The sequence below is a fragment of the Misgurnus anguillicaudatus genome, chromosome 22, assembly GCF_027580225.2.
Source record: "Misgurnus anguillicaudatus chromosome 22, ASM2758022v2, whole genome shotgun sequence".
Classification (NCBI taxonomy): Eukaryota; Metazoa; Chordata; class Actinopteri; order Cypriniformes; family Cobitidae; genus Misgurnus; species Misgurnus anguillicaudatus.
In genome coordinates, this window is record NC_073358.2 from 32,487,870 (window position 1) to 32,515,129 (window position 27,260).

At 37.7% G+C, this 27,260-nt stretch overlaps 1 protein-coding gene across 2 annotated transcripts in view; it reads left to right on the plus strand.

Annotated features, from left to right (window-relative positions):
- Positions 1 to 1,296: 1,296 nt before the first annotated feature.
- Positions 1,297 to 27,260, plus strand: part of eeig1b (estrogen-induced osteoclastogenesis regulator 1b) — a 43,566-nt gene continuing 17,602 nt past the window's right edge. The window contains exons 1-3 of one of the 2 annotated variants that reach the window (XM_055199479.2): positions 1,297 to 1,700; positions 1,849 to 1,904; positions 1,988 to 2,280. In XM_055199479.2, the coding sequence (XP_055055454.1) occupies positions 2,135 to 2,280 (146 nt within the window). In that variant the 5' untranslated portion in view covers positions 1,297 to 1,700; positions 1,849 to 1,904; positions 1,988 to 2,134. The remainder of the gene's footprint in view (positions 1,701 to 1,848; positions 1,905 to 1,987; positions 2,281 to 27,260) is intronic. The other variant, XM_055199480.2, reaches the window with a different exon arrangement.

A 27,260-nucleotide genomic window follows, 5' to 3' on the forward strand; every position in this document is an offset into this window, starting at 1 on the left:
AATGACCCTTTTATGAAATACATTTATTTATCATGAATTCTGTGTATTTAAACCTTAGTAAAATAAGGATACTAGCACTACATTGTATGGCCCTTAAGGTCTATATTGAAAGCATAATTGTAAGAAAAATATACATTTTCAATAATACAAATAATATATCTTTTTTTTCACTTCTCATCTATACAATAAAGCTGTTTTGATAGATTTGAAGTACTTTTGTACCTGTTTACCACTAAATTCCTCAACTACACCATTGGCTTGCCTGAACAATATCGAATTTTTATGAAAATTCACATAAATTATGATCTCAATTTGATTTTAATTGTTTTTAGATATTGATCTAGGTGTTGAATTCAGCCATCGGTTTTTAGAAAAAAATACATAAAAGAATTAAATCATTTCGACCAGCAGATGCCCATAGAGACCCATTTATTTTACTGGATATGGACAACTGCTCAAATCATTACTTTAGTGATACATTTTGTGAATTTGTGTTAATATATACATTAGAAAGGACATTAAAAATAAATATTATTTCAAACAGTAATTTTTTATAGTTTTTTTATGCATTTTGAAATGTCTGTTTAGATTATTTAGGAAAAGTCACAAAGTTTTATATCTCTGAGATGAGGTGAACTTTTGATTAACTAATGAAATGTCGTTTGGGGTCATATAGACCCCAAGGACCGATTGAGGGTTAATATGTTTTGTTTAATAAAAAATGTACTGAAAAATCCAGCTGAGAGCAGCATAAGCTTGTAGCTGGTTTTTGCTGGTTTAAGGTGGCAGTAACTGGTCTAAGTTTGTCCTTCCAGCCTGGCAAAGCTGGTCAAGGTGTGTCAGCTGGTCTTCCAGCCTGACCAACTAAGTCCAGCTAGACCAGTTTAAAAAGTGACCAAAACACAGCTGGACCAGCTTGCTACACCAGCAATACCAGCTAAATCCAAACTGGGAGACCAGCTAAAACCAGCTCACCTACTTATGCTGGATTTTTCAATAGAGTTTTATGTCATAAATTTTCTTTGGGGGGTGGCACTAAAGTGTCAAAGTGTCCATGGCAAAGAGGTTATTCTAAATCCTGAAACATCCAGCCAGACAGCACAAGTGACATCTAGAATAGCTATTAGCATGATGGCCACACGATGGCGCTATATCACTAGACAAAAAGCAAACGAACAACTGATTTAACACAAACGCGCGAATATCTCATTATTATTTGGGTAATTTACTTCTATATTAATATTTCGCTTAAATTTTTATTTGTAAATCCAAGAAAATAAAGTATCGACAAATAAGCAGCAAAATAATTAAGCTGCATAAAATAACCCGTATCATTGCGTTACAAGCAATACGTCTTTAACCTATAATTGTTTTGTGTTTGGTCTTAAATAACTTAAATAACTGTTCTGCTTTTTTGTGGACTTAACTGGAATGCAACTGCCCCGTGTAAGTTAATGTGTTGGCTGTATTTAGGGAAATCCACGCGTCCGTGGAGGCGGTGCTTAGTGGAGTTCACTGAAAAGAGCGAAGACACTTCAGTCTGAAGCAGTTTGAGTTTCACTCAACGCTTAACATTTGATTTTCTCTCCCCATTTGTAACATCGACACGATTTACATGTGATTCGTAATGTTTGTGGTTATCTGAGTCGCTTTCTTCTGTGATTTCAGTCCTGCGTGCCACATGAAAACTGTTCATCGACGTAAGTACAGGCAACTGTCTATTCAAATGTTCAGTTAAGGCAGTGGATATGACTTTGCATTAAGGATGATACGTCATTTGAATGGTGCCATACTGCACACACCTGGATATATCAAACTTCCTCAGGTATCAAATTCTTTGTATTTCAGGACACACTGACTTCATAAGGTGCTGCGCAGAGGAGCCTTTACACATTGGTTTCAGGGTAAGTTATAAACTTTCAGATGTGTCTTATATCTTTCTGATGTGTTGCCCATGTATGAATTGTTGTGCCTGTTTATACCACAGGTCCCATTGAACAACATCAGAGATGCTGATCCATAGCACAAACATTGAGAAGGACTTCCAAGCACCAGATTAACAACAACAACAAAACATCTCCTTGTATTTGTCTACCTCTCGCTTCAACAAACGTCCAAAGTCCAGTCTCAAAATATGGCGTTTTTAATGAAAAAGAAGAAGTTCAAGTTTCAGATACACTTCACCCTGGAGGAGCTCACGGCTGTGCCATTTGTCAACGGGATGCTTTTCTGCAAAATCAGATTATTGGATGGTGGAGACTTTTCTATTTCTTCATCCAGGTATGATTTGGGATTTCTTTGTAGTTGGGCCATGCTATCCAAAGTTTACCAAAAGTGCTACTGCACTGTATATAGCAGGGGTCTCCAACGTGGTGCCCGCACAGAGTCTGTGAGGTGCCCGCCAAACACATTCTATTAATAGTCTCAATTGTAATATTTATTTATTTATTACATATTTTTTATATTAGCTCTGCTTGGTTTATGTATTTTAACATTTTAAACAATACTAAAACATATAAACAAGTCAAATAAAATCAACAAGTAAAACAAATTTTTTTTGAGTAGACTATATAAAAAACTAGCCCTCCAGATTGTTTTATCTATTGTGGTGACCCTTGCTTCCCAAAAGGTTGGAGACCCCTGGTACAGTATATATAGGCTACACAGTATATTATTTGGTCTTTACAGCCGGTTACTGGTATTATTTGGGGGTTAATTCTTTGATAAACTGCTTGATCAAACAATTATTTTGATTGGACTGTGGTTATTTTCAAGGGAATAATGATTGACAGTTGCTCTACAACCTGATCTTGTCATCTAGCAGTCTGTTATTTAGTAACAGGTTTATGTAAGTAAGTAATGTGTTACATATCTGTGATGATTTGCTCCTGTTGTCTTTGGAGTAGGTTTTTCAATAACTTTATAATTCCTTTAAGCGTTTGGCAGATTCATTTATACAAAGTGCACTACAAGGTATACATTTTATCAGTATGCGTGCTCCCTGGGGATCGAATCCATGACCTTTATGCCGCTAACGCAAGCACTACCAGTTGAGCTACAGGACAGATAAGCACTTTTCACGTAGCCCACTCAGCTCATTTTCCGATTACTTTAAAATGCACTTAGAAGACCCCACATGTCGTAGTGGGGGGTTTCTTAACCAGGTCTCACATCAAATACATTTTTTTTCAGGGTCAGGGTCAAAATATTATGCCATTCCTTTCATTTTCTACCTAGGTAAAGTTTGTGCTTTTAATGAGGAGTACACATGTAAAACCTACATTTCACAATCACATTTTTTACATGACATTAGTCAAATTGAATCATTTAATTCATTAGCAATTCTGTTTGTACTTAGTCTGTGGTTTAAGATAAACAATGTCAGACTTAAAACTGTTTACAACTTGAGGCTTTAGTTCTTTGTAGGTTAGACACACAGGTGGACTGTGTCTGAACAGACACACAATTACAAGAGTGACGGTGCATATAAATCATTAATCTGTGACTGTTTTTTCATATATTTAGTGTGAATATGAATCTAAGCTTGTTTATCTACAGTGTAGCTTTAGCTCAGTTAGTTGACCAATGCATGAACAATGCAAAATGTCATGTGCTCCTCAGTCTCAGGAGGAAACACACGTACTGATAAAAATGTATACCTTGAATGCACTGTAAGTTGCATTGAAGCAAATGCATAATCTTGATGTGTGCATTGCGGTATTGCATCCTTAATTTGTCCAAACAGTTCTGTAGATGATGGCCATAAAATGCTATGGTTTAAACAATACAATGCCTCCTTCAGAGCCTAAAAATGTCTATTTGAAGTTCTCTTGTGTTGTGAAGTTTTTTTAGTGGCATATGACTGGGGGTGGGTGGTATATTGTGTGGGCACACTGATTTGCTGGTGGTGCCAGGCACAGCGAGTGTCAGCGGTCTGGTGCACTGAGATGCCCTTTGCATTCATTCTGCACAATGCCTTATGTATTCAGTGTGTGTGGAGGCAGAATAGGGTTATGTCATGAATGTCCCAACATTGCTATTCCTCAGATGGACCGATAGAGACTTAGAGAGAGATCAGATTGGATAGAGTTGGAATGGTAAGAAGACAGAGAGCGAAAGTGAAAAAAAACTAACTAGATATAGTCAGAGAGAAACTGGGAATGGAATGTAAAATGGATAGAAGAGTGATGCATGAAGGAGAGAAAGGGAAAAAGAAAGGAAAAACAGGACAGAGGCTTCAGTGATAATCCAGACAGAGAGTCGTTTGTCTGACTTAAGCCTGTTCCTGTTTCCCTCTGCCCTCCTCCCGTCTCCGATTCTTTCTCACGTTTCTCCATTCTCCTCTGTTCTTTATCAGTACGGCTTGAGTTTATGGAGCACTTGATTGACACGAGTGATGATAGACCAACATCAGTCGGCCGTGTCATTACCAGCATCAGTAGAGCATCATTATCACTTGAAGATCTTGCACCTTGAAAATGAACCCAGACTTTTTCTGCGTCTTATCCAGATTTGCATTCAATCTGGAAAAAACGCTCTAGCGTGATGATAAAACTTCCTCTGAGGTGGTCGAGAAGGACACGAACACAGAATTCATTAGTTGGGGTTGAGAGAGCAACGGAGGTGCAGTGGTGCTTGAATGAGGGGAGAGTGCTGATATGGCTGCTTTTTAATGGTTGGCCTGCATGGAGTTATAGATCCCATTCAGACATTCACAGTCGTAATCTGTGACATACATCAAGTTCTTGCCCGGTTGAAAGTAATGCTGTAAACAGTTATTGCTGCCTTTTTTGCTTTGGCGCATACTGTTTGTGTAACTAGCTGCTGCTGAGCAATATTGAACCTCTCTGAAAATCAGTTGTCTGAGCAGCAACAAATCATTCCTGTTATGAATTCATTCTTAAGCTGTGTCATTATCATGATTCATGGTGATGGAGGTTATACAATAGGTCTGGTTGCTAGGAAACTTGCACGAGGGTGCATAAGTGGATGCAGGAGCCAAAGTAACTACGTTGATGTCAGTTTATGATGAATTTGCTGCTATAATCATCGCAGGGACGCTGCTCTCTGTTCCCTTCTGTTCTGATTCTCCCTTTTGACAGGCAGTAAATAGTCATGAAGGCATGTGTCGTGATTTTCCACATTTGACTCACACAGGTTTTTTTCTGCACCCACACTAGTCTCTGACTGAGTCTACAGTGATTCTGAAGTTGCGGGTTATGGTGACCCCATAAGGGTTGCAAGTCTGTTCTGATTGGAAACTTGGGGTCAATGCACTGTAAAAAAGATTTGTTGGTTCAACTTAAAAAAGTAATTTAAAATATTTTGAGGTAATTCAACTTATAGGGACACTCCACTTTTTCAAAAAATATACTCATTATCCAGATCCCCTAGAGTTAAACGTGATTTTTACCGTTTTGGAATCAATTCAGCCGATCTCTGGGTCTGGCGGTACAACTTTTAGCATAGCTTAGCATAATCCATTGAATCTGATTAGACCATTAGCATCGTGCTAAAAAATAACCATAGAGTTTCGATATTTTTTCCCATTTAAAACTTGACTCTTCTGCAGTTACATTGTGTACTAAAACCGACAGAAAATTAAAAGTTGCGATTTTCTAGGCCCATATTGCTAGGAACTATACTCTTATTGTGGCGTAATCAAGGACTTTGCTGCCGTAACATGGCTGCAGCCGGTGTAGTGATGTTACGCACTGCCCGAAAATAGTCCCTAGCTACGAAGGGGACTATTTTGGGGCAGTGCGTAATATCACTACGCCTGCTGCAGCCATGTTACGGCAGCAAAGTCCTTGATTATTACGCCGGAATGAGAGTATAGTTTTAAGTTTTAAATGGTAAAAATCTAGAAACTCTTTGGTTATTTTTGAGCGCGATGCTAATGGTCTAATCAGATTCAATGGATTGTGCTAAGCTATGCTAAAAGTGCTAGCGGCAGACCTGGAGATTAGCTAAATGGATTCCAAAACTGTAAAAATACAATGTTTAACTCTAGGGAGCTGGAAATTAAGCATATTTTTGAAAAAGTGGAGTGTCCCTTTAAAAAATATTATATATACTAGTGAGAAGACAAAAACCCAAGCTGAGTAATTCGACAGTATGGTCATTTTAAGATTATTAGTTTCGATGGATAACTGTACCACTTTGGTTAAATCAGTTCCAAAATCTATCAACAGCCTTGTTAATGGAAAATTATTTATTTATTTATTTATTTTTCTTTTAAAGCAAATGTCTCAAGTTGCATTGAACTTTGAGCGTTGTTACTTTACAGATGCACAAACAGCAACATTACACACTAACTTTAGCTAAAAAGTGGAATCAGAATCAACTAAACCTTTAAATTTGATCTTTAGTGTTGATTGACATTTTAAACATCTGTAATGAGCCGAGAAAATTACTTGAATAGATTTAGTTTCTCACAGCTCAGTGTGTGTTACCCGGACCATGTTGGCTTCAAAACAACAAATCGAGCAGAAACTCGTTCCTGAAATTCCACCAGACGAGCTACACCCCGGAACAGATACACACACTACTCGAATAGACAATGTGATGATGATAGGAAAACAAATCCCTCCTTTTCATTGGCTGAGACCCATGCATGTGCATTCATGACTGTTTGCTTTTGGTTTCCTAGCAACCTAATATGCGTACATACAGACCATCCTATATTACACATGCACAAACACACCCAGAGAGATTCCCACACCCATGCACACCCTTAATGGTTAAGTTAGTTAAGATAAAAGCTTAAAACAACTAGTGAATGGTTTCTACACCTTTTATAAACAAAAATTCAGTGTGTGTGTGTGTATCTGACGTGAGATTTCAAAATTGGTGGCCTGTAAACTGTCCTCTCTTGTTTATTCAAAAGTACAGTGCCAGTATATTTGGTTACAGTACAGGGCTCCAGACTGCCACCAAAATTTGAGAGTGTGCCACTGAATTTTACATCCAGTTGTACATATGCAACCAGTACATTTTGACCTTTTTTTGTGATGTGACACTGAATTTAAAAACAGCACATTGTACTTTCTACATTATTATTAAATTATTTATTAGTAATACAGTGGAAATAAGTAGAAATGTGAGTATTTGGATAGCATGTTGATTTACAGTGTGTGCCCCTAAATTTTCTGGTTTTCAGTTGGGGACCACTGTGCTCCTAGTGAAAAAAGTTAGTCTGGAGCCCTGATAGTACACTTATTAATATTAGCAACTGACAGGAAAGAAGTTGATTTTTTAATTTTTTTTCTAGACTCTCTCAAACATGAATGCACACAGAAACATTTAATTATAAATTATATTTATGTGTTGATCACATGTGGTGTTTTATCTTAAATTTCAGTTGTAATTCATAATTGTGGTCCACATATCCATGCAGGAGTTATTTCTCCAATAATACACAAACATACATGAACACTTATGTGTTTATTATTAAACAGAATGCAATGCAAATTATATCTATGCTTTCACTCTTTGATATCACACTAAACATCTTGTCGTTGAGGCTTATATTCCTTTTTTCCTGAACTTTTGATGTGTTTCCAAGTGATCTATAATGATCTGCTAGCAGGGTTTTGCAGAGGCCATGCAAAGTTCAATGACCGTACACACCCTAAGATTGCGAGTTCAGTTCCTGGCATGTGGTGCTGCCACTGTCCGTGGCCCTGCTGCTTACACAGCATAAACAGACGAGGAACCAGGGTCTCATCCTACACAGGTCACAATGTTACTGGGCTACAACTGCTCAATGAGATTTGCAGCTGAGACCGAGAGCAGAGCACCTGCCTTTTAGCAGGCACAGACTGAGCCTACTGTAAACACTGCATGAAACAGATTACAGTTAACCAAACAGATGTAGGTAAACATTCTTGGAAGTACACAACTGGACTTTGCCTGTTTTTTTGTATGCATTGAACTACTTTTATTATTGCTCACATTTAGGTTAGGGGTTGAGACAAGGGGGTGCAACTATCATCCTAGCAACCACATAGCAACAGACTGAAAAACACATTTTTCTTTTAGCCATGTGTCCTTGCCTGTGAAATCCAGGCTGAAGTCAGCTTTTTATAAGATTAGAAGCATCAAAGTTTGATTTTACTTATTGATTTCTATAGTCTTACTCAGTCAGTATTACAGATATCAAGGTTATATTTTTACAGAATGTTACATTATGTAGATTATTTTATCTAGAAAACCATAAACACTAAAATGACTTTAGCTGGGATTTCACAGACTGGGTTACATATATCTCTTGCACTAGTGCAATGAGATGTTACAGTATTTTTCCTTGCAACCCTACTTGTTGAAATAGTAGTTAACCCTTGAGACAGGAGTCGAAGGTTGCAATCCCTGCAAGATATAAGTCCAAATCTATCACAGCTATGCCCTTAACGAAAGGCCTTTGTTTTAGGGTGATTGTCCTTATATTAAAAGTACTTCAGTAACAAAGATTAAAACGCTTTGGCATTAAATGCAATCTCTTTTGTTTACTTCATCCCAAAAAAATCCCCACCTTATGTTTTTCCTTTTATTCTTTCTCTCATGCAGTCATGAGTCCGTGAGCTTGTTGTGGGAAAACGGGGATGTAAAGGGGAAGACCGATTAAAAATGAGCACCATCTGGAATTGAGCTCCACACAGAAGTAGGTTAAATGAAGTCCTGGGGGAGGAGGGCGGAGAAAGAGAGAAATCAGGAGAGGCTTTACTTTCGAAAACATGACCGGCCTTTTTCTTTCTGTAACATGATTGTTTGTTTGGAGACAAACCTTTTTTCACTTGCTCTGTACGGTACAGTCAGAATGTTTGAGACCACTTTTAAAATCTGGGGTTCAGAATATAATTTGAAATAAGAGCGAAGATAAAGTTTGAAAAGGAAATGTCAGATGATTGCTTTCATTGATATACACAAGATGTTTTCAAATCATGAAAAGGTCAAGTGAAGCTGTGATTAAAGCAAAAGTGCCAAATCATAACACCCCATTCAGACAGCCAGCGACCAGCAGTAGCAGAGCGACGCAATCTCATTTATTTCAATGGAAACCGGGCGACTGCCGGCGGTACGAGCGAAAGTGACCATTGGCGACCGCATGGGCGTGTCCAGCGACGCGAGAAAGTTAAGAAAAGTTTAACTTTATGCAAATGTCGAGCGAATTTCGGGAGCGACTACCAATGAGAACAAAGCAGTGGAGTTCACGTCATCCTTCTCTCGTCAGTTATTGGCGTGGATGGTACTTATTTGTGTATGACAAGCCGATTTAGAAACTCCTCATTGAAAGAGACGAGCGATACACAGCGATAACATCGCTGGCTGTCTGAATGCGGCGTAAGAACGTTTCAAATGTGACCCAGTCTGTGAAAACAAAGCTTAACAAAGTTATTGTGATTTACACAATAATGTGAAAGTATAGCCTTTATATCTTAAAGAACACATATTTCCTTGCTAAAAAACAAGGTTATTTTGTGCATTTGGTATAATACAATGTGTTTGTGTGTGTTCGTATGGTTAAAAACACATTATTTTCCATTTCATATATTTTTGTAGCTCCAGATTTCACTCTCTTCCTGAAACGCACAGATTTGAAAAGCTCTGTGTCTCTGATTGGCCAGCTAATCTGTATGTTGTGATTGGCCTGAATACCTCTGACGCTAGGGGTGGGTGATAAATCGCCTGCGATTTTCATGCGTACTTCATCAGTAAAGCCGGTTTCGTGATTAGTACTAAATCGGCATTACCTGCTTTCAAATGGTGCGGCATTTACTACACAGAGCTGTATTTCACAGAGAAGCTAGGCAAAATCACGTTCATAATCATGGAAAAATCGCCTCAATGTATGCGAACGCAATGTATTTTGAAGAGCTTCTCGGCTCTTTATAGTAAATGCCGCTAAATCTGAAAGCAGTTGATGCCGATTTACTTCTAATAACGAAACCGGCTTTACTGATGAGATATGCATGAGAATTAGGGCTGTCACTTTTGTGAAAAAATCATTTTCGATTTTTAATTATAAGTGTTCATTGAATCGATTGTAAAATCGATTTTCCATGTCTAAAAAAGACGTTTCCATTTAACGCCAAATAACAGACAAATGCAAAGAGAGCGCCTGAAACGCACAAGTCAGCAATATTTCTTATTCATTGTCATTAAGTTTCGTGCAGAATAAAAAACAGCAACAGTAGTGCAACATTCTCTAAAAAAATATGCAGAGTGGACTGCTGCCATAAATGAAAAACATTACTGCAGGTTCAACCGGCTGCTTTTATGATTTAGGCAATTCAAAAATTATTTTAAATAATGATTCGATCCATTTCAAACAACTGTTCAAAAATGAAACTTTAAATAGACTTACTTGAAGTTGAGAACATGCTGTGTATTTTTTTTATTAAACGTAACCGACGCTTAGGCGGCACTAGGCAGGCATAATGAAATGCGCAAAAAGACTAGGGCCATTACAAATTATTGGTCAGGAAAACAAGTCGATCAACATTTAAGGGGTCAAGAGCAGAGCGCTTTTCATTCACTATGTCCATCTGTTGAGAAGACGCACTCCAACCGCACTAATGTCCAAGGGAAATTCGGGTACTTCGTTCGTTGCCAGCTGCGTATTTCGTACTGCCAATCTTCCATCTCAAAAGCGGGTCGCTGTCAGCTCGCAAGGGTGGCTCCTTGTCATAACTCATCATCTCCTGTAACTTCACCATTTCGACGCTGTCTCGTGTTGCACAGGTTTATTGACGTTGTCCTCCATTTTCTTTTCAAAACACTAGATGCAGCTATTGAAAGCGTGAAACTATAGGTGCGTAAAATTGCTGGGTATTTTCTGTCTAGCTTTCGCACACCTACTGCACTTTCGGGATTCTTTATTTTCTTTTTCTGCTTGTTTGTGAGTTTTGTTACATCTATTTTTTAACTGTTTAATTCTTTTAAAATTAATAGTGTACATATTTGGTTAAAATCGATTGCCTATTTTCGTTTTCGAAACGTTTTTTGGTTGGTCCGATCGATTGTGCAATCGATTTTCGAACGGAAAGTGACAGCCCTAATGAGAATCGCAAGCGGTTTATCGCCCACCCCTATCTGATGCCAGCCGGAAATGTGACGCTTCTTACCATGTTTGAAAGATTTGGTTGATAACAGGAGTTAACTTACAGGCTTACAGTGCGAAGCGGGAGGAATTATGATAATGTCTGTCTTGTCTACATCACCAATCCCAGGAAGTAAACTTTTGCCTACAATCCGTGTGTTTGTTGTAGTCCAAGAAAAGAGATTTATGTTGGAGACGATAACTTGATATGTTTTCTTTGGGGTATGTACCTTTTTGCATATCGTTAACATGTACTAATACACACTAGGAAATTTTAAAACGTGAATTGCTCTTTAAATATTGATGGAGTAAGGCCATGTCAAAGATTGAAATCAATGTGATCAAACTTTGCTCCTAAACTTTAGCCTGGATTCCAAAGACGGGGTCACATATGACTGTTTTTCAGGCCAAATTTGTATTCATGCTGACAATATCATTTTTAAAGGAGAGATTTCACAAGACTTTAAGATGTCAATTAAATCTTTGGTGTATGTGAACTTTTAGCTTAAAATATTATGTAGATTATTTATTATAACATGTTAAAATTGCGACTTTGTAGCAAAAATGTGCCATTGTAGGGTGTGTCCTTTTTAATGCAAATGAGTTGATCTCTGCATAAATGGCAGTGCCGTGGCTGGATAGTGCAGATTAAGGGGCGGTATTATCCCCTTCTGACATCACAAGGGGAGGCAATTTTCAATGAACCATTTTTTTACATTGGTTGCAGAGTATGGTTTACCAAAATTAATTTACTGGGTTGATCTTTCTAACATTTTCTAGGTTGAAAAAAGCATTGGGGACCCAATTATAGCACTTAAACATGGAAAAAGTCAGATTTACATAAATTTCCTCTTTAATTTTGGTCTTCTGGACTCTTTATATGTTATCAAAGAGCTTAAAATATCAGTGTATGTATGCAGTCCCTTTTTTCACATTTTCTCTCTACTCTTTCACAGCTGTGTCTTGTACTTCTCACTTTTCCATAGTCACAGGTTTCCAAGGGTCAGAGTTCAGCTGTTTGATGTGTTTAAGGACAGAGCGTAGCTGGGAATCCTCTCTTCTTCTTTTCCAACTTTTTACAGTACATACGAGAACTGTAGTTTACACGACAATGAAAGCTTAATAATCTCTCAGTTTTTAATATGTTCGGCTCTCAAATCTTCAGCTTGTTTTAAGCCCTTAAAACCGTACGATCAGCACAACACTATCTCTGACGTATGTCCACCCTTCTTACAAAGTAACCTTATTTAAATTACAAGCCTTGATATTGTATAACCCACTATTATGTAAATATAACCACACCAACCAACTGCTTTGTGTTTTTCTATGCCTAGGAAACAACTTGTACAATATGTGCAGTCCAGAACAGCATGATACATGATAATGTTGCTATTCTTTTGATTCTAGTAAATTCCTCACTCATTTTACCGTCTTAATATCATTACGATTAGCCATTTTCGATTACAGCAGCTTAGGAGAGATCGTAGTCCATGGGCATTGTGATAGATTTGTGTTATTTTAAATGAACACATGCACTGGAATGCCTGCGCCATTAAAGCACAGCATTCGTATCTTGATACCAAATTATTCACATGCGCCCCAAATCAAAGTTCAGGGAGTACCTACCACAGAAAGACGAAACCACCACGGGTAAATAATGACTAACATTAAGCTGACTGTAATGTTCTGCCAGTACTTTGTTATTGCTGTTGCTGTTGGCTTTAAGTGCTCATTTAAACGTTGAAGAGAAGGAATTACAAGAGTGACTTTCCACCCCACTTTGCAATCAAAAAATGAATGACTCCCTCGATCTCCATACAGATTTTTTCGTACGTCTGTTTAGACTTGTCTGCCCCCAGAGATGGAGGTTTAGTGGCTTTGCCTCTGCACGTTAAGTTGCTAATCGTTTATGTTTGTTCCTCAATCCGTTGCCGTTCATTTTAGATGCATTTGATGCTACACGCAACGTCTGTCCTCTGGTTGTGATCTGGGAGCGGTGAATCTGCCGTGCCTCTCAAAATTTGGTCTTTGCACCAGAACCGTTCATGGAACAGACTTGGAGAGCTCTTAAGATCAAAGGTCAAATTCTTTTTAAAGCATAAAATTGGCTGCTGCTCTTCAGGGTTGGTCTGCTCAGCTCCTCTTTACCATTGAGTCATTATTTCAAACCCCCACAAAAAGTCCTGCATCAGACATGTGTCTGCAAAGACACATGGCATGTGGTATTATGCACCTTTATTGTGTATATGGATTACAGGTTTGGATAAACACTACAACACTATATAGATTTTGGGGTGGTTTCCCAGACAGGGCTAAGATTAATCCAGGACTAGGCCTTAGTTATATTAGGACATTTAAAAAGTTTTTGCAAACAAACCTTTCAAAAAACTATACTGGTGTGCATCTTGAATAGGACTGGGTATTGTAAGGAATTTCACAATTCGATTAGATTTCGATTCTTGATGCTTTGGTTCAATTCGTTATTGATTTATTTGCTTCGATTCGGTAATAAGTGAATACACAAATAATTAAGTACCTAAGTATTTTAAATAATGTGTGCAGTATACCCAATGTTCAAGAACAAATTGGTGGTGCAGGCTTGAACGGAGTGCAGCTGCTGTTTGCCTGCGTAAAGCGCGTCTTGTACAACGCTGAACGTTCGATTAATAGGATTTGATGAATCGATATTGAATTGAGAAACAAATAATTGCAATACATTGATGAATTGATATTTTACCCAGCCCATATATATATATATAAGATATAAGATATATAAGATATTAGGTGTTTTTAAATTTGGCAGCTCAAACATGCATTTAAATCTGGGAAAACTGTATTACTTTTCAGATATCCAATACTCTTGCACACATTAATATTGAGAAAATGTAATACTGTGCATTGTTTAGGATTAGGACTATAATAAGCCAACTATCTGTATAGTGAACATTATTTTTAGATTATTGAAGAATTTGGTCTTGCCCATCTTTATGAGAAATGCCTAACATTCAAAGGTGGAGCAGCTGAATGAAGAAAACTCCCAACTGGCGCTTCTCTCGTCCTTTAGTGTTAAAACTGCTTGGGTGTGCTTTGCTATGCATGCAATATCAAATAAAATGCGTCTACAATTAAAAAATTAGCAAATGTTTGAGCAGCCCTTCTATGGTTAAGTACACATTCAAAGAAATCAAACCATAGATGTCCATAAATTAAGTTATATATTGTAAAATTACATGGGAAAAAGTATTGAACACGCCTACTAAAATGTACTTAATAATGGTAATAAAAGCTTCAAGACGCCTCCAGTGTGGAGTTGCATGCATTGCTCAGGTGTAATTTTTGACCCATTCTTCCACACAAACCTTCTTCAAATCTTGATGGTTCTTCTATAAACTATGATCTTTAGCTCTTTCCATAGATTTTAAATTGTTAGGTGTCAGGTGACTGACTATAGCAGCTTTATTTTCTTTCTCTGAAATAGGGAGCGACCGATATGGATTTTTCAGTGCCAATACCGATTTTTGTTTCATCAGACTTAGCCGATCACAGATGCAGGCTGCCGATTTTCTTGAGAAGATATTTGGAGCCGAAACTGCTTTAGATCACTTAATTTACATCATAAAAATGACACAATGATGATGCTAAATGTTTCAATTTAAAAAAAGGGACATTTAATGAACTTAAAAAAAACTATATTTAACAAATAGTAAAAACAGGTGAGGGTGCTATGTAACCATGAACTGCACTCTACACAATGACGAGGAACTATCAGCAAAGGATATTGATTTCTAGCACTTTACTACTACAAAAATATATAGGGGTGGTTTCCCAGACAGGAATTATCTTAAACTAGGACTAGAGCTTAGTTTAATAGGAAATATAACTAGTTTTAACAAACATGCCTTACTAAAAACATTACTTGTGTCCATTTTGAGGCAAAACACAGGGCACTGATGTATTTTAAGATATGTTAAAAAGAGACGTTATTAGTTCGGACAGTTCTTGTCCCGCATTGTCCAGCTACAGTATGATCAGCTGTTAGGCCGAGCTTTCGTTGGTTGTTGGTTGTTTTTAGTCACACGACTTGCAATCGCTTGCGGCTTCCAGCACTCTGTCTGTAATAATGCCGGAAAAAAATGGCGAACACGGCAGCCACGTATCGGCCGATGCCGATACACACATAAAACTTGCAAATATCGGCCCGATATATCGGCCGGCCGATATATTGGTCTATCACTACTTTGAAACCAGTTTCGGAGAAGTTTCTCTTGCTGTGTGTTTGGATTAACCCATCGGAAAATGTTTCTTGCACCTTGGTAATGAGACACTATTTTATAGGCCATCATTTGACACTGAACCAGCTGCTATTATTTGCACTGACATAGGGCAGGATTGCTTTTTTATTACTGACTGTCTTGGCTTTCCATGAATTTTTGCACCTACTTTTTTGGGGGGGGGGGGGGGTCCAATACTTTTGCCTATGTCATTTTATATGTTTACCAGTCCTTCCAAAAAATCACAGAGTTTTTTTGTGATTGTTGCGGGCAAAAATCCTTGATCTTGCGGCATGTTTTCTTAAAAATGTGATGGAATATGCAGGATATTTATGCAATTTTATGCGATGAAATTGCAAAAACTGCGGGAACTTGCAAAAACTGTTTTCACTTCATAACGTTCCCATAGCAACAGGGGACATGGCTGCACTTGTGTGAGGTAAATGCAACATTTTTCAACTTTCTTCTAAGATATATGTGATTTTTACTACGAAAATGCGGAGATTATGAAATCATGCAAGCCCCGCATATTTTGCAAGGGGGGAAACTGCAATATATCCTGCGAAAGTGCTGCGTATTTGAAAAAATGCGCCCCCCCTGCATAAATATGTGGACTTAGCCTGATGATTATACGTTAAATCATTTCTTTGCATGTGTGTGAATTGCTTGGCTCTTACCAACAACTGGTGAAGTTTCATGTCAATATCACCTGAAAAAATATATTTACTAAAAATGTGATGTATTTTACCCACTGTTTGTGTTATTTCATTTGAGTTTTGAACTTTAAACTCACTTTAAGCTCAAACTGATAGGAACAACAACACCTCTTCTTGACCTAAAAAAGCTCAACAGTTTCTCAGAACTATTAAGAGATCCTGGGAATAATCAACCAGTAGCTTAAAGTACAAACTGTTTGTATATGTCCATCCCAAACTCTCATTTTAAACCTCGTTCATCTCTCCACCCCTTAATTTTCTCGGTTGTTTTCTTTTTGGAATCTCCCTCGTTCAGTCAGCTGAGAGAGCCTGAGTCTAAACCATCCACTGTACAACTCCTTTCACAGTAAGCAAGAGATAACATAAGGAGACAATGAACATATCAGTCTCTGTCTGTGCTGTAAATATGAGTTATAATTTACTATAAGTAAATCTAAAATGTGACTTAAGAGTGAACTCTTTGGTCTCTCAAGTTGTATTGATTATGTTTTTGTGATCTCCAACCGTTTCTTATCTCTTTTCTATGCGAGCAGTTCAGTACAAAATACACAATTGATGCAAGTCAACAGATGCAGGTTTGTCATTGCACATGTGTAAAACGCACGTACAGCTAGCGTATCACCTAACACTGATGATAATGTCCGGAGGGCTTAAAGAGTTATTTACATTCCTTATCTTAGAAGAAAAAAATTTGGTTACGCAATAATGTGGCCATATTATATTAAAGGTCAGTCAGGTAGAAATAATTTGCTGCCGTTGTTTGCATGTGGTCTGTGTGTGTAAACGTGATGTGTGGACAGATTTTAACTCCCATATTTTACCAACAACAAAAATGGACCCTCACAATGCCACAGGCTGCATTTCATCAAATATTTATTCAACGTGTTTAGAGAAGACTGTAGAAGAGATGAAGAAGATGAAAGAAAGAAACTGCTGTATAGAGTGCTTGTCTCTATCATTTTTTTAAACATCATCTTAGACTGATTTAAATAAGAGCTGACACAGCTTATTATAAGCTTTTGGACTTTGAGGTTAATTACAAACTTCATTTTAGTTAAAAGTATTCATAAACTTGTCTTTTAAATCCCATATAACTTTCATGTCTTGCTAATTCTTTTGAATTGTGATCATTATCATCAAGCAAGATTTTCAATTAGTACTAGTGACTTAAATATATCCTTCATAACAGAGTATTTTTTTACCTTTTGCTGCTTCACAGCCTCTTGAGGGCAGCTTGACTACACTTTGCCCTTGTTGTTTCACAAATAAAAACTGGTTTAGAATGCCGAAAGGGTAAATTGTATGGTTTTAAGGCTTTTAAAACACTGATTCAGTGTTTTTTTCTTTCAATACATGAATGTATTTATCTATTAAATTTCATATTTATTTCAGTTCCACCTACGCCTGCCTTTTAGGGCACATCTGTCATTATAAATATGATTCAGTCTTTGCATCCTCAGGCAAATCAATTAATTCTTATTTGCATGCCTAAAAGCTTAAAAATGAAGTTAGGACTTGTTTAAAATCAATGCAAGTGAAGAAGGAGTGAGGGATGTGTTTTGGTTGTCACTTCAAACTGTTTTGAATGGCACATAAAAGTTTCTGGTAGTTGTGTTCATTGCCTGGACCTGTAGGACGTCTAGGATGTCATTATGTTGTTCTGTTTCTAAAAGATGGATTGCATTACATAACTACCCTTCCCTCCTTCGCCTCCTCTCCCTATTGCAGGTACAACAGAATCATGGGAGACTTCAGTTTTTGGATTTAGATACATTAATCTGTTCTGTTACCTAATTAAATGAAAATGGTAAATCAGTAATTTGGTAGGTTAGGGATAGATACACATTTACACATTTGTAGAGGTGGCAGTGGCTCAGTGGTTCATGTAGGTTGTCTACAAACCAGAAGGTTGGTGGTTCAATCCCGGCTCCACCTGACCAAGTGTTGAGGTGTCCATGAGCAAGACACCTAACCCCAGCTGCTCCCGATGAGCTGGATGGCACCTTGCATGGCTGACACCACCGTTGGTGTATGAATGAGAGAGTGAATGGGTGAATGTGAGGCAACACATTTTTTTGTTGTTTGCACCATAATACTTAATTCTTTGTAACTGGAACCTGTTGTACACAAACGTGGACAATTACATTGCTTCTTGTTCAACGAAAAATACTTGGTTATTATATTTATTGGTTCTGATTGGTTATTGAAATCTGAAAAAAAAAATACAAACCAAAGCTCGGGTCTTAGAAGATTAATAAGATAATTGACTAAAGACACTTTTGGCCTATACTGTACAATAATTGACATTTATCCTTTTTTGTTTGTGCACTATGTAAATCAGGACTGTGTCTGTTTCTGATGCAGATGTTTGGGTGGAATCTTGCAGAATGGCCTTAATAATAAGATTCCTGGATTAACTGTCTGTGTAAACAGATGGGCTAAGAGTGATTCCTGGTATTGGGATTTAGACTGCAGTTGAATCTCCAGAAAAGACACACTTGATAACAAACTTAAATTAGATGTATTTATAAAACATATCTGTGTTTACTTAAAAGAGAAAAGTTGAAAGGGGAGAATCTTAAGCAAAATGTAGCTTACGGTATCTTGCTGTCACCAATTTGGATGAGCTTAGATACTAGAATAGGGTCAGCAGCACTGTGTATATGTGTTTTCAATAACAGTAGTTGAAGCGATATTTATTTCACCACTGACGTAGTCTATGTTCTAACACACAAGTGATATTTATGAGGAATGATCTTAGCATTGCAGTGTTTGCTCCTGGAGAAGATTGATGCTTTAGGTGGAACGCCAGGAATGCTTGTACTGCGTTTACGCCAAGAGGTCATCATCCCTCATGCACAAGGAGGAGATATACTGAATAACCTTTTGTAGAGGAATGTAAAAACATTGATTGACGCCTAAAAAGCCTGAAAATGTAGAAGTCTTTGCGATTTTTTGTATGTTATATAGGGATGCACCGATATGGAAAATTTTGGCCGATAACTCTTTATATTTTGGGGGCGGTAACCGTTATATATAGGCCGATAAATATTCATATTATTTTCACAATGGAAAACTCCCAGACCGCGGACATCTTGTCTTTGCGCTAGACTAGCATACTCTTCTTAAGCCCGCAACACGTGTCATCTTCGTGCTATGTCACAGAAAGCACCAATCAAAACTTCAAATGGCCAGCATTGAGCAAGTGAAGTGGTTCAACAAACCAAAATAATCCATAATTTATCGGCTTTCATTTATCGGCCTAATTTTGCTATCAGACCGATAACCGATAATATTAAAAATAAGCAGTTATCGGCCGATAACGATATGTCGCCCGATATATCGTGCATCCCTAATGTTATTTAATAGAGCATTGCCTTAAAGGTAGGGGTGCACCGATATATCGGCTGATGATGCTTGCTATGCTTCTAAATCAATTACGGTGAAATGCCGCTACATGCAAAAGCCAGAGGGTGCTCTCGTGCCGAAACTCAATATGGGCCGCAGACTAAGAACTAGTGCGGGGCGATAATTTGATAATAATAATTTTACAGATATAAATTTTCCCGATTAAACGATAACTACAGTTCGGTAAGTGAACGATAATGTTTACGCACTGTGCTTAATGTTGCACAAGCACTTCCGAATGCGGCACGCGCTCTTGGTTTACAATCAAAGTGTCAATTAGACTTGAAGGAGTGGAGTAAGATGAGGCAAGTTATTCATTTATTAGTAGACCTCTATGATTTTTGCGATTCGGATAATGCGGGCGAAATCACGGAATCCAAATGCGTGTAAACATTTTCCTTTTGTGTAATGTTGGACGCGCAAACAGGGTTCGTCAAAGCCGAAAGACAGCAGACAAAATAGTTACAGTATACTGTACTTTCTTTCAGCGTCCACTTTGACTGATATGGAAAACATTTTCTTGATAATTTTTTTGGCCATATCGCCCAGCCCTACAAAGAACCATACTATGACATGCAGCTTCAGGAAATGGCTTAAACATATATTTATATTGCTGTTCTTCAAACCTTTTCAGGTATTTTCAGGATAAAGAATATCTGTAATGATTTTGTTTGACGATTGTTGCTTTTTCAAATGCATGTTATAAACGACTCAAACTAACAGTGATTTCAGATCGATAAGGACTTACTGATCAAAAATCTGAAATAGCTGTGAATAATATCGGCTGTGCGATTCAGAATTGTTATTGGCCATGCATTATTAGTGTATATCGGCATTTATCGGTGCACCCCTAATTAAAGGTATTGAATTTAATTTCCAGGGAAATATTAATTGATAGAGTGGTTGAGAAATACAAAATATATGTTTTCTTTAAAGAAATTCAGGTTTAGTAAACTTAAGGTCTATCAAATGAAAAAAATACCTGCATGCTGTCAGGTACCACAGAAAGTAAGTTTGAATCGTTCCTCACTTTGAATCCTCAAAAATCATGTTTTTTACCAGTACTGCCTTTACAATGGAAAAATGCAATACTCAATGCCAGACATTGCACAGGAATGTGTTAAAAGTCCAGTGTTTAAAATAGACCAGCAAGACCTAATCAAATGTGTCAACATGAAGCAAGAGCGATTATATTTGTTCAAGTTAGTTCTTTGAACTAACTTTGTTCATAGTTATTTCGGATTTTTCCGAGAATGATGTAATTGCCAATTTTATTAAAGCAAACTCAATCCACAGTGGTCCAGTTACAAGGATTTTACTTGCCGTCTCAAATAACGTTTTATGCTCACGGATCAGTTTCCTCTGAGCTAACGTTCTTTGCAGAGTAATAAAATATAGACCCAAGTGCCTGGTCTCACATCTATTTCTCTCGGTTTCACAACACGTCACAGAGAACTGTGAATAATTCATTAAAGCTTGATGGTCACGTTTCAAGGCGCAGCATGCATTTGTGTCTAACATGCTGCCACATGTAAAATAACGGATGGTTATTGAAAACATTACGGGAAATTATTTGGTGTTAATGAACCAGGTTGAGCTTATGAAGATGAGTTCTCATCGACCTGTGTGGACACAAAAAGAGACACTGGCACTTCATGGGCAGTAAAATGTTTTTCAGCTCATTGAATGTCAGTCTCATTACCAACCAATGTGTAAATTTGAGCATATCTCTTCTATACTATTGTGCTTGATTGTCTCCTTTAGTTAAAATGCAGGACAACTATTCTTACATCTACTATAAGATTTCTCTAATTCATTATCCTATATAAAAGATCCATCTATTTGTCTTTGATACACGCTCAACTGTTGATTTTATTTAGCAAGTGACATCCAGATTTCATCCATTGTTTCTCTTACAATGTTCCCACACACACTAAACAAGTTGTACCAAGTGGGATAATAACTTTTGAAAAGGTCACAGATATGCACCTTTAAGGTACCAATATGCACCTTTTAGGTACAAAAGTACTTTTTCTGAAAATGTAAAACCCCAACTTTTCTTGTACCTTTGTTTTCTAAGAGTGCACCATTAGAAACCCAGAGGTGTCCCACAGCATTGTAATAGCAACCTGCATTACCTCATTGCACCTGACATTTGTATTTCATTAAAGTAGGTCATGTTGTTTAGATCAGATGTTTATTTTTCCTTTAGTTCATGTTACGTAGTTCTCATCCTTATATAATCCTTCTTTTTCTCTTCCCACGGAAGGTGCGCGCACATTTGTTTCACAGATGCGTGTGATGCACTTGTGCATGCGCCCTTGTGTTCTGCATTATTCATTATTTCAGCTTTTTCCATCCCGCATCATTCCTCCGCTTCCTGATCCAGATGATAAATGCGTCTGTTGCATCTTGCATATTTTACACAGATGTCCTTAATAAGAAAGTGCACGTGTCCGTCTGTGTTCAAATGAAGTGGAACGTATGGAAAACAGGATAATGCTTATCTCATATATATATGAATAGACTACATGGACTTTTAGAACTATCATGATTTATTGAAATACGTTGTACAGTGTTTCTTTAAACATCCTTTTCGTTTCATGGTCAACTTCTCCCTCTAAAAAGCGCAAACTCTTTATAGAAGTTGTAAGCTGCTGTTTACATTGTGTTCTGTTAACACATGCTGTTCACATGCAGGTGTCTTAGACTTCCTCTGTCATGTCTCGTCGTGTCGTAAGCCTGAGCTCACTGAGAGCCTTGTCTGCACCTGCCTGCATGCTTTGAAGTTTTTACAGGTTTGAAATTAATGCAAAAACAGAAGAGAGAAAAAGGGTGTGTGTTTGCTTATTGTTTGCTTGGTATTTCTTTTATTAGTATAATCATGCTTCCTTTACAACAACAGTTGAGGGTTTATAGAGGAAACAAAGCTTATTATTATGTAATATTGGCTGAATAGTTATTCTTCCTACAGTGACACGACAAACCGCTGTTTGCAGTTACACCTGTGGGATTGGCCTTGCGTAATTGTGGTGAGACTAACTGTACGTTGTGTGTGTGTGTGTGTGTGTGTGTAAGAGAGGGAGAGATGGGATTAAAGAAAGTAATGAGCATAAAGTTAAAAAGTGTTTAACAGGATATTGAGTGAAATTCCTGAAAATCGGGCTGATGTCTTGTAATCTTTTTATTAGGAGCATGAAGTTGGAGTTGATCATTGAGAAACCATTTATGATCAATCATTTGACTAAGTCAATATTAAATATATCAAAATTATATTTTCACAGAATGTTCAAAGATGATTTTATGTCGGAAACATAAAAATATGACTTAAAGGTGCAGTGTGTAAATTTTAGTGTCATCTAGTGGTGAGGTTGCGAATTGCAATCAACAGGTCAGTCCACTGCTCACCCCTCGCTTTTGAAACGCATAGAGAAGCTACAGTAGCCGCCACCGGAAAAACATGTTATCGTCGGAGACAACTTAGTAAAAAAAGTTTGTCCATTAAGGGCTTCTGTAGAAACATGGCGGCACAAAATGGCGACTTTCATGTAAGGAGACCCTCGGTGTATGTAGATAAAAACGTCTCATTCTAAGGTAATAAAATATAACGGGTCTTTATAAAAAGGTCTTTATACACCCTAGATAATATAGTTTTGTATATTATTTTGCATTTATGTCAAGAGATCCTTTTAAAAATTACACACTGCACCTTTAAGCTGGTTCACATATTGTCATTTGAATAACACTGTTTAAGCATCCATACATATAATATCAATACATACACTCCAGTATGTACCGCAGTTTGTACTTTTGAGTTAATAATATGCACCTTTTAGGTACAAAAGTGTACGTTTTGAAAAGGTACCACCCCAGTGACAACTTTTGTACCTACTTGTACCTTTTTCTGGGAGTGTATGAACTTTCTCATTCTTATAAGGGTAATTTAAAGTATAAAATCCTCACATTTTGGAAAGCCTGTATTTAAAGAGGAACAGCAAGTGTTTGGCTTAAAAGAGCAACGTCTGCAGAGGAAGTAAAACAAAAAGACGTGACACCAGACCTTTATCACCAGCTACACACCATTGATGGTCACAGCAGGGATTTCATAACACATCACGAAACAAGCCGATGATGTAAATGTTGTTTTGGTGTCGAGCTGTGGTTCCAGAGAGGACTGATCCGTATTTATTACACTTTAATGAGGTCTGTGAGGGTTTAGACTGTAATAAACGTATCATAATATTACAATTATGACTTGAATGCTACCTAATTAGGTCCCATGATAAACGAAATACAGTATAAGATTAATAATTCATCATTATGTCATAATTCAAAGGTACTAGGTTGAAATTCCAAATCTAACCTCTTTGTAAGTCTTTAGGATAACTTGGAAATGCATGCAGGTGTGTTTGATTGGGGTTGGAGCTGAACACTGCAGGAAAGTGGCCTTCCAGGACCATAAATGCCCAACCCTGCCATAGGGTAGTTTATATCATAGAGGTATCAATAAAATAGTAAGTGTTAGCAGAATACTGTACTGTAGCAGATTTTACATGCGTTAATGCAGGCCTAAGTGTTTTCTTCTGGGATAGTAGCAGTGGTGGTAATAGCTCATGGATAATCTCTTGTGTGTTTTAAAGCCACAAGCTTTTTTTGACAGCAATGTTTCAGTTTTAGTAGAGCTGACTTTCAGTTCTAGTTGATTGAGGTACTTACATCTGTCATGCATTTGGGAAATGCCTTTATCCTAAGCCACTTACGTGTACTTACAGTGCATTCATGGCATGCTATACATTTTTGTCAGGGTATGTGCTTACTTGTAAGAACCCACAACTTTTACGTTGCTAACTCAGTGCTTCTCCAGTTGAGCTATAGGAACGCTTATCAGGCTTAAAAGAAGACTCGCTCGGTTGTACTGCCTCAAAGGTTCTCAAACGTTTCATTGGTTTTTATTTCTAGTCATGCTTTGCCACAGTTTTATGGACTGCCAGTTGCAATTGTTTTGGCAATTCACACAGAACTTTGTACCAGACTGTAAAAAATTTGGCTAATTTTTAAACTGTTTGTGATTCATCTTCCTGTATTACTGTACAAAAAGCATGTTTCATCATCTCTGCACTTCCTTGTAAAGCTTTCCTTCCTGTTTCTACCCAGCATGTTTTACTTTAAACACTTGAAACAATGGGATTTTCTACTGTCAGACCACCAGTAAAGCATAGATGTGATCTTTATGAGTCATCCGCCAGATGATAGGTGCTTTCAAAAGAACTTGTGAAGTTTTGGAGTTTCTAAGAGAATGGAAAGGAATCACTTTTCCCGCTCATCTGAACGCAATGGGATGTCCATAAGCCCCTGAATGAAATTTAAGCCAAGGCCCATGTATCCAGAAATGGATCTTTCTATCATGTGCGCTGGATCTGGAGATCCCCAGACCCAATCCCCTTCAACTACAAAATATGTTTACAGCTAAAACCATGAATATGATGGGGTAAATGTGCATTATCCACAATATAATTTTGAATGTATAAAAATGGTCTTATTAACTGTTTAGTCTGGGATGCAAGTGTGGAAACTTTGTTATCGTAATATATCTAGTTATGTCTAGCATGACCTGCGCCCATGGGCAGTTGTGTGTGTGGTGCTCATGAAGCAGGGTCATGCTCGGGTTATGGATGTGCCGTTATCCATGCTCATTTTTCCTGGCACGTTGGCGGATATCAGGGACAGATGCCTTGGCGACAAGCCCAGGGAAATAAAGGACAGAAGGAGGCCATTAAATATGCCTTCAAGCAACATATGATATAAAGGATAACAGTGGGGAAATAGGGAGCTAAAACCTTATAGACTTTTGTGATTTTTGGGTTTGAGACTAGTAAAGAATACATGGTTACACTTTATTTTTAGGCGTCAGTAGCTGGGTTTCCATTTAAACGTGAAGCGAATTTTTTTTTAATTTGCAAAAAAATCATAGAAATGTAAATTAGGTGCGTTTCCACCAAGTTGTTTTAGCGAATGACGGTGGTATTGGGTAACCTAGCAACCAACAGTAAACAAAACAATGTACGCGTGGAAAATGGAGACAGGACTGCATGTAGTCACTATGGGGTAAGTTATAATGTATTTGCCGTGCAGCTTGTTATTGCCAAACTGAATGCTGTGCATTGAAGAAGGAGTGAAGACTGTTTATGAAGGCACTGGCAGCAAGGACATTGCGACGACGTCGAGCCCCATATATGGTAAAGACAACTCAAGCGGAAACAGCTAGACGCTCGGTCAAGTGGGTGTAATGTTGGCTACGTCAGAATTAATTCGGTAAATGCGTTTCCATCTCCCATTTTTCGCATTTACTCTTTTTCGCATGAATCAAAAACCTCCTCAAGCGAGCGTGAAAACTGTTTTTGCGAATCAAGGGAGTTTCCATCACTCGTTTTCGATGCGAAACTTCAAAATGCGCATAAAATCATGGTGATGGAAACATGGCTACTGTTACTGTAGCTAAGTTTCCACCCGAATGTGAAGCGAATCTTTTTAAAATTGGCAAAAAAAAAGAAAAACAAAGAAATGCGAGTTAGGTGCATTTCCATCAAGTTGTTTGAGCAAATGACGGCAGTATTCGGTAACCTAGTAACCAACAGTAAACAAAACAAATCACGCGTGGGAAATGTAGACAGGACTGCATGTACCCACGATGGGGCAAGTTATTAATGTATTAGCAGTGCCGCTTGTAATTGCCAAACTGAATGCTGTGCAAAGAAGAAGGAATTAAGACTGTTTATGAAGGCACTAGCAGCAAGGACATTGCGACGATGTCGAGCCCCATATATGGTAAAGACACCTCCAGCGGAAACAGCTAGACGGTCAGTCACGTGGGTTTAATGTTTGTGTCTCGTCAGAATGAATTCGTTAAATGCGTCTCCATCTCCAATTTTTCGCATTTACTCATTTTCTTATAAATCAAAAACCACCTCAAGCGTAAAAACTTTTTTTGCAAATCAAGAGATTTTTTATCTTAATGTGGCGTTTCCATCACTCGTTTTCGATGCGATACTTAAAATGTGCATAAAATCATAGTGATGGAAACATGGCTACTGTTACTGTAGCTGGGTTTCCATCCGAACGTGAAGCGAATCTTTTCAAAATTCGCAAATAAAAAAATAAAAACAGAGAAATGCGAATTAGGTGCGTTTCCATCAAGTTGTTTGAGCGAATGACGGTGGTATTGGTAACCTAGTAACCAACACTAAACAAAAAGGCACGCTTGGAAAATGGAGACAGGACTGCATGTAGTCACGATCGTGCAAGTTATTAATTTATTAGCAGTGCAGCTTGTAATTGCCAAACTGAATGTTGTTCACAGAAAAAGGAATGCAACTTTGCGACGACGTCGAGCCCTATGGTAGACGGCGGAAACAGACAATCAGTCACGTGGGTTTAATGTTCGCTACGTTTACATCTCCCATTATCCAAATTTACTATTTTTCGCATATATCAAAAACCACCTTAAGAGAGCGTAAACACGTTTTTACGAATTAAGGGCGCTTTTTAAGATCGAAAGTTGGCGTTTCCAGCACTCGTTTTGGATGTTTAAAATGCGCATAATATCATATTGATGGAAACATGGTTGTTGATTTTAAGTAATCTGTACTGAAAATGGGAAACGTATTTGCCGAATTAATTCTGACGTAGCGAACATTAAAACTGACCTTCTAGCTGTTTCCGCTGGAGTTGTCTTTACCATATACCTGCTAGTGCCTTCAAAATGCT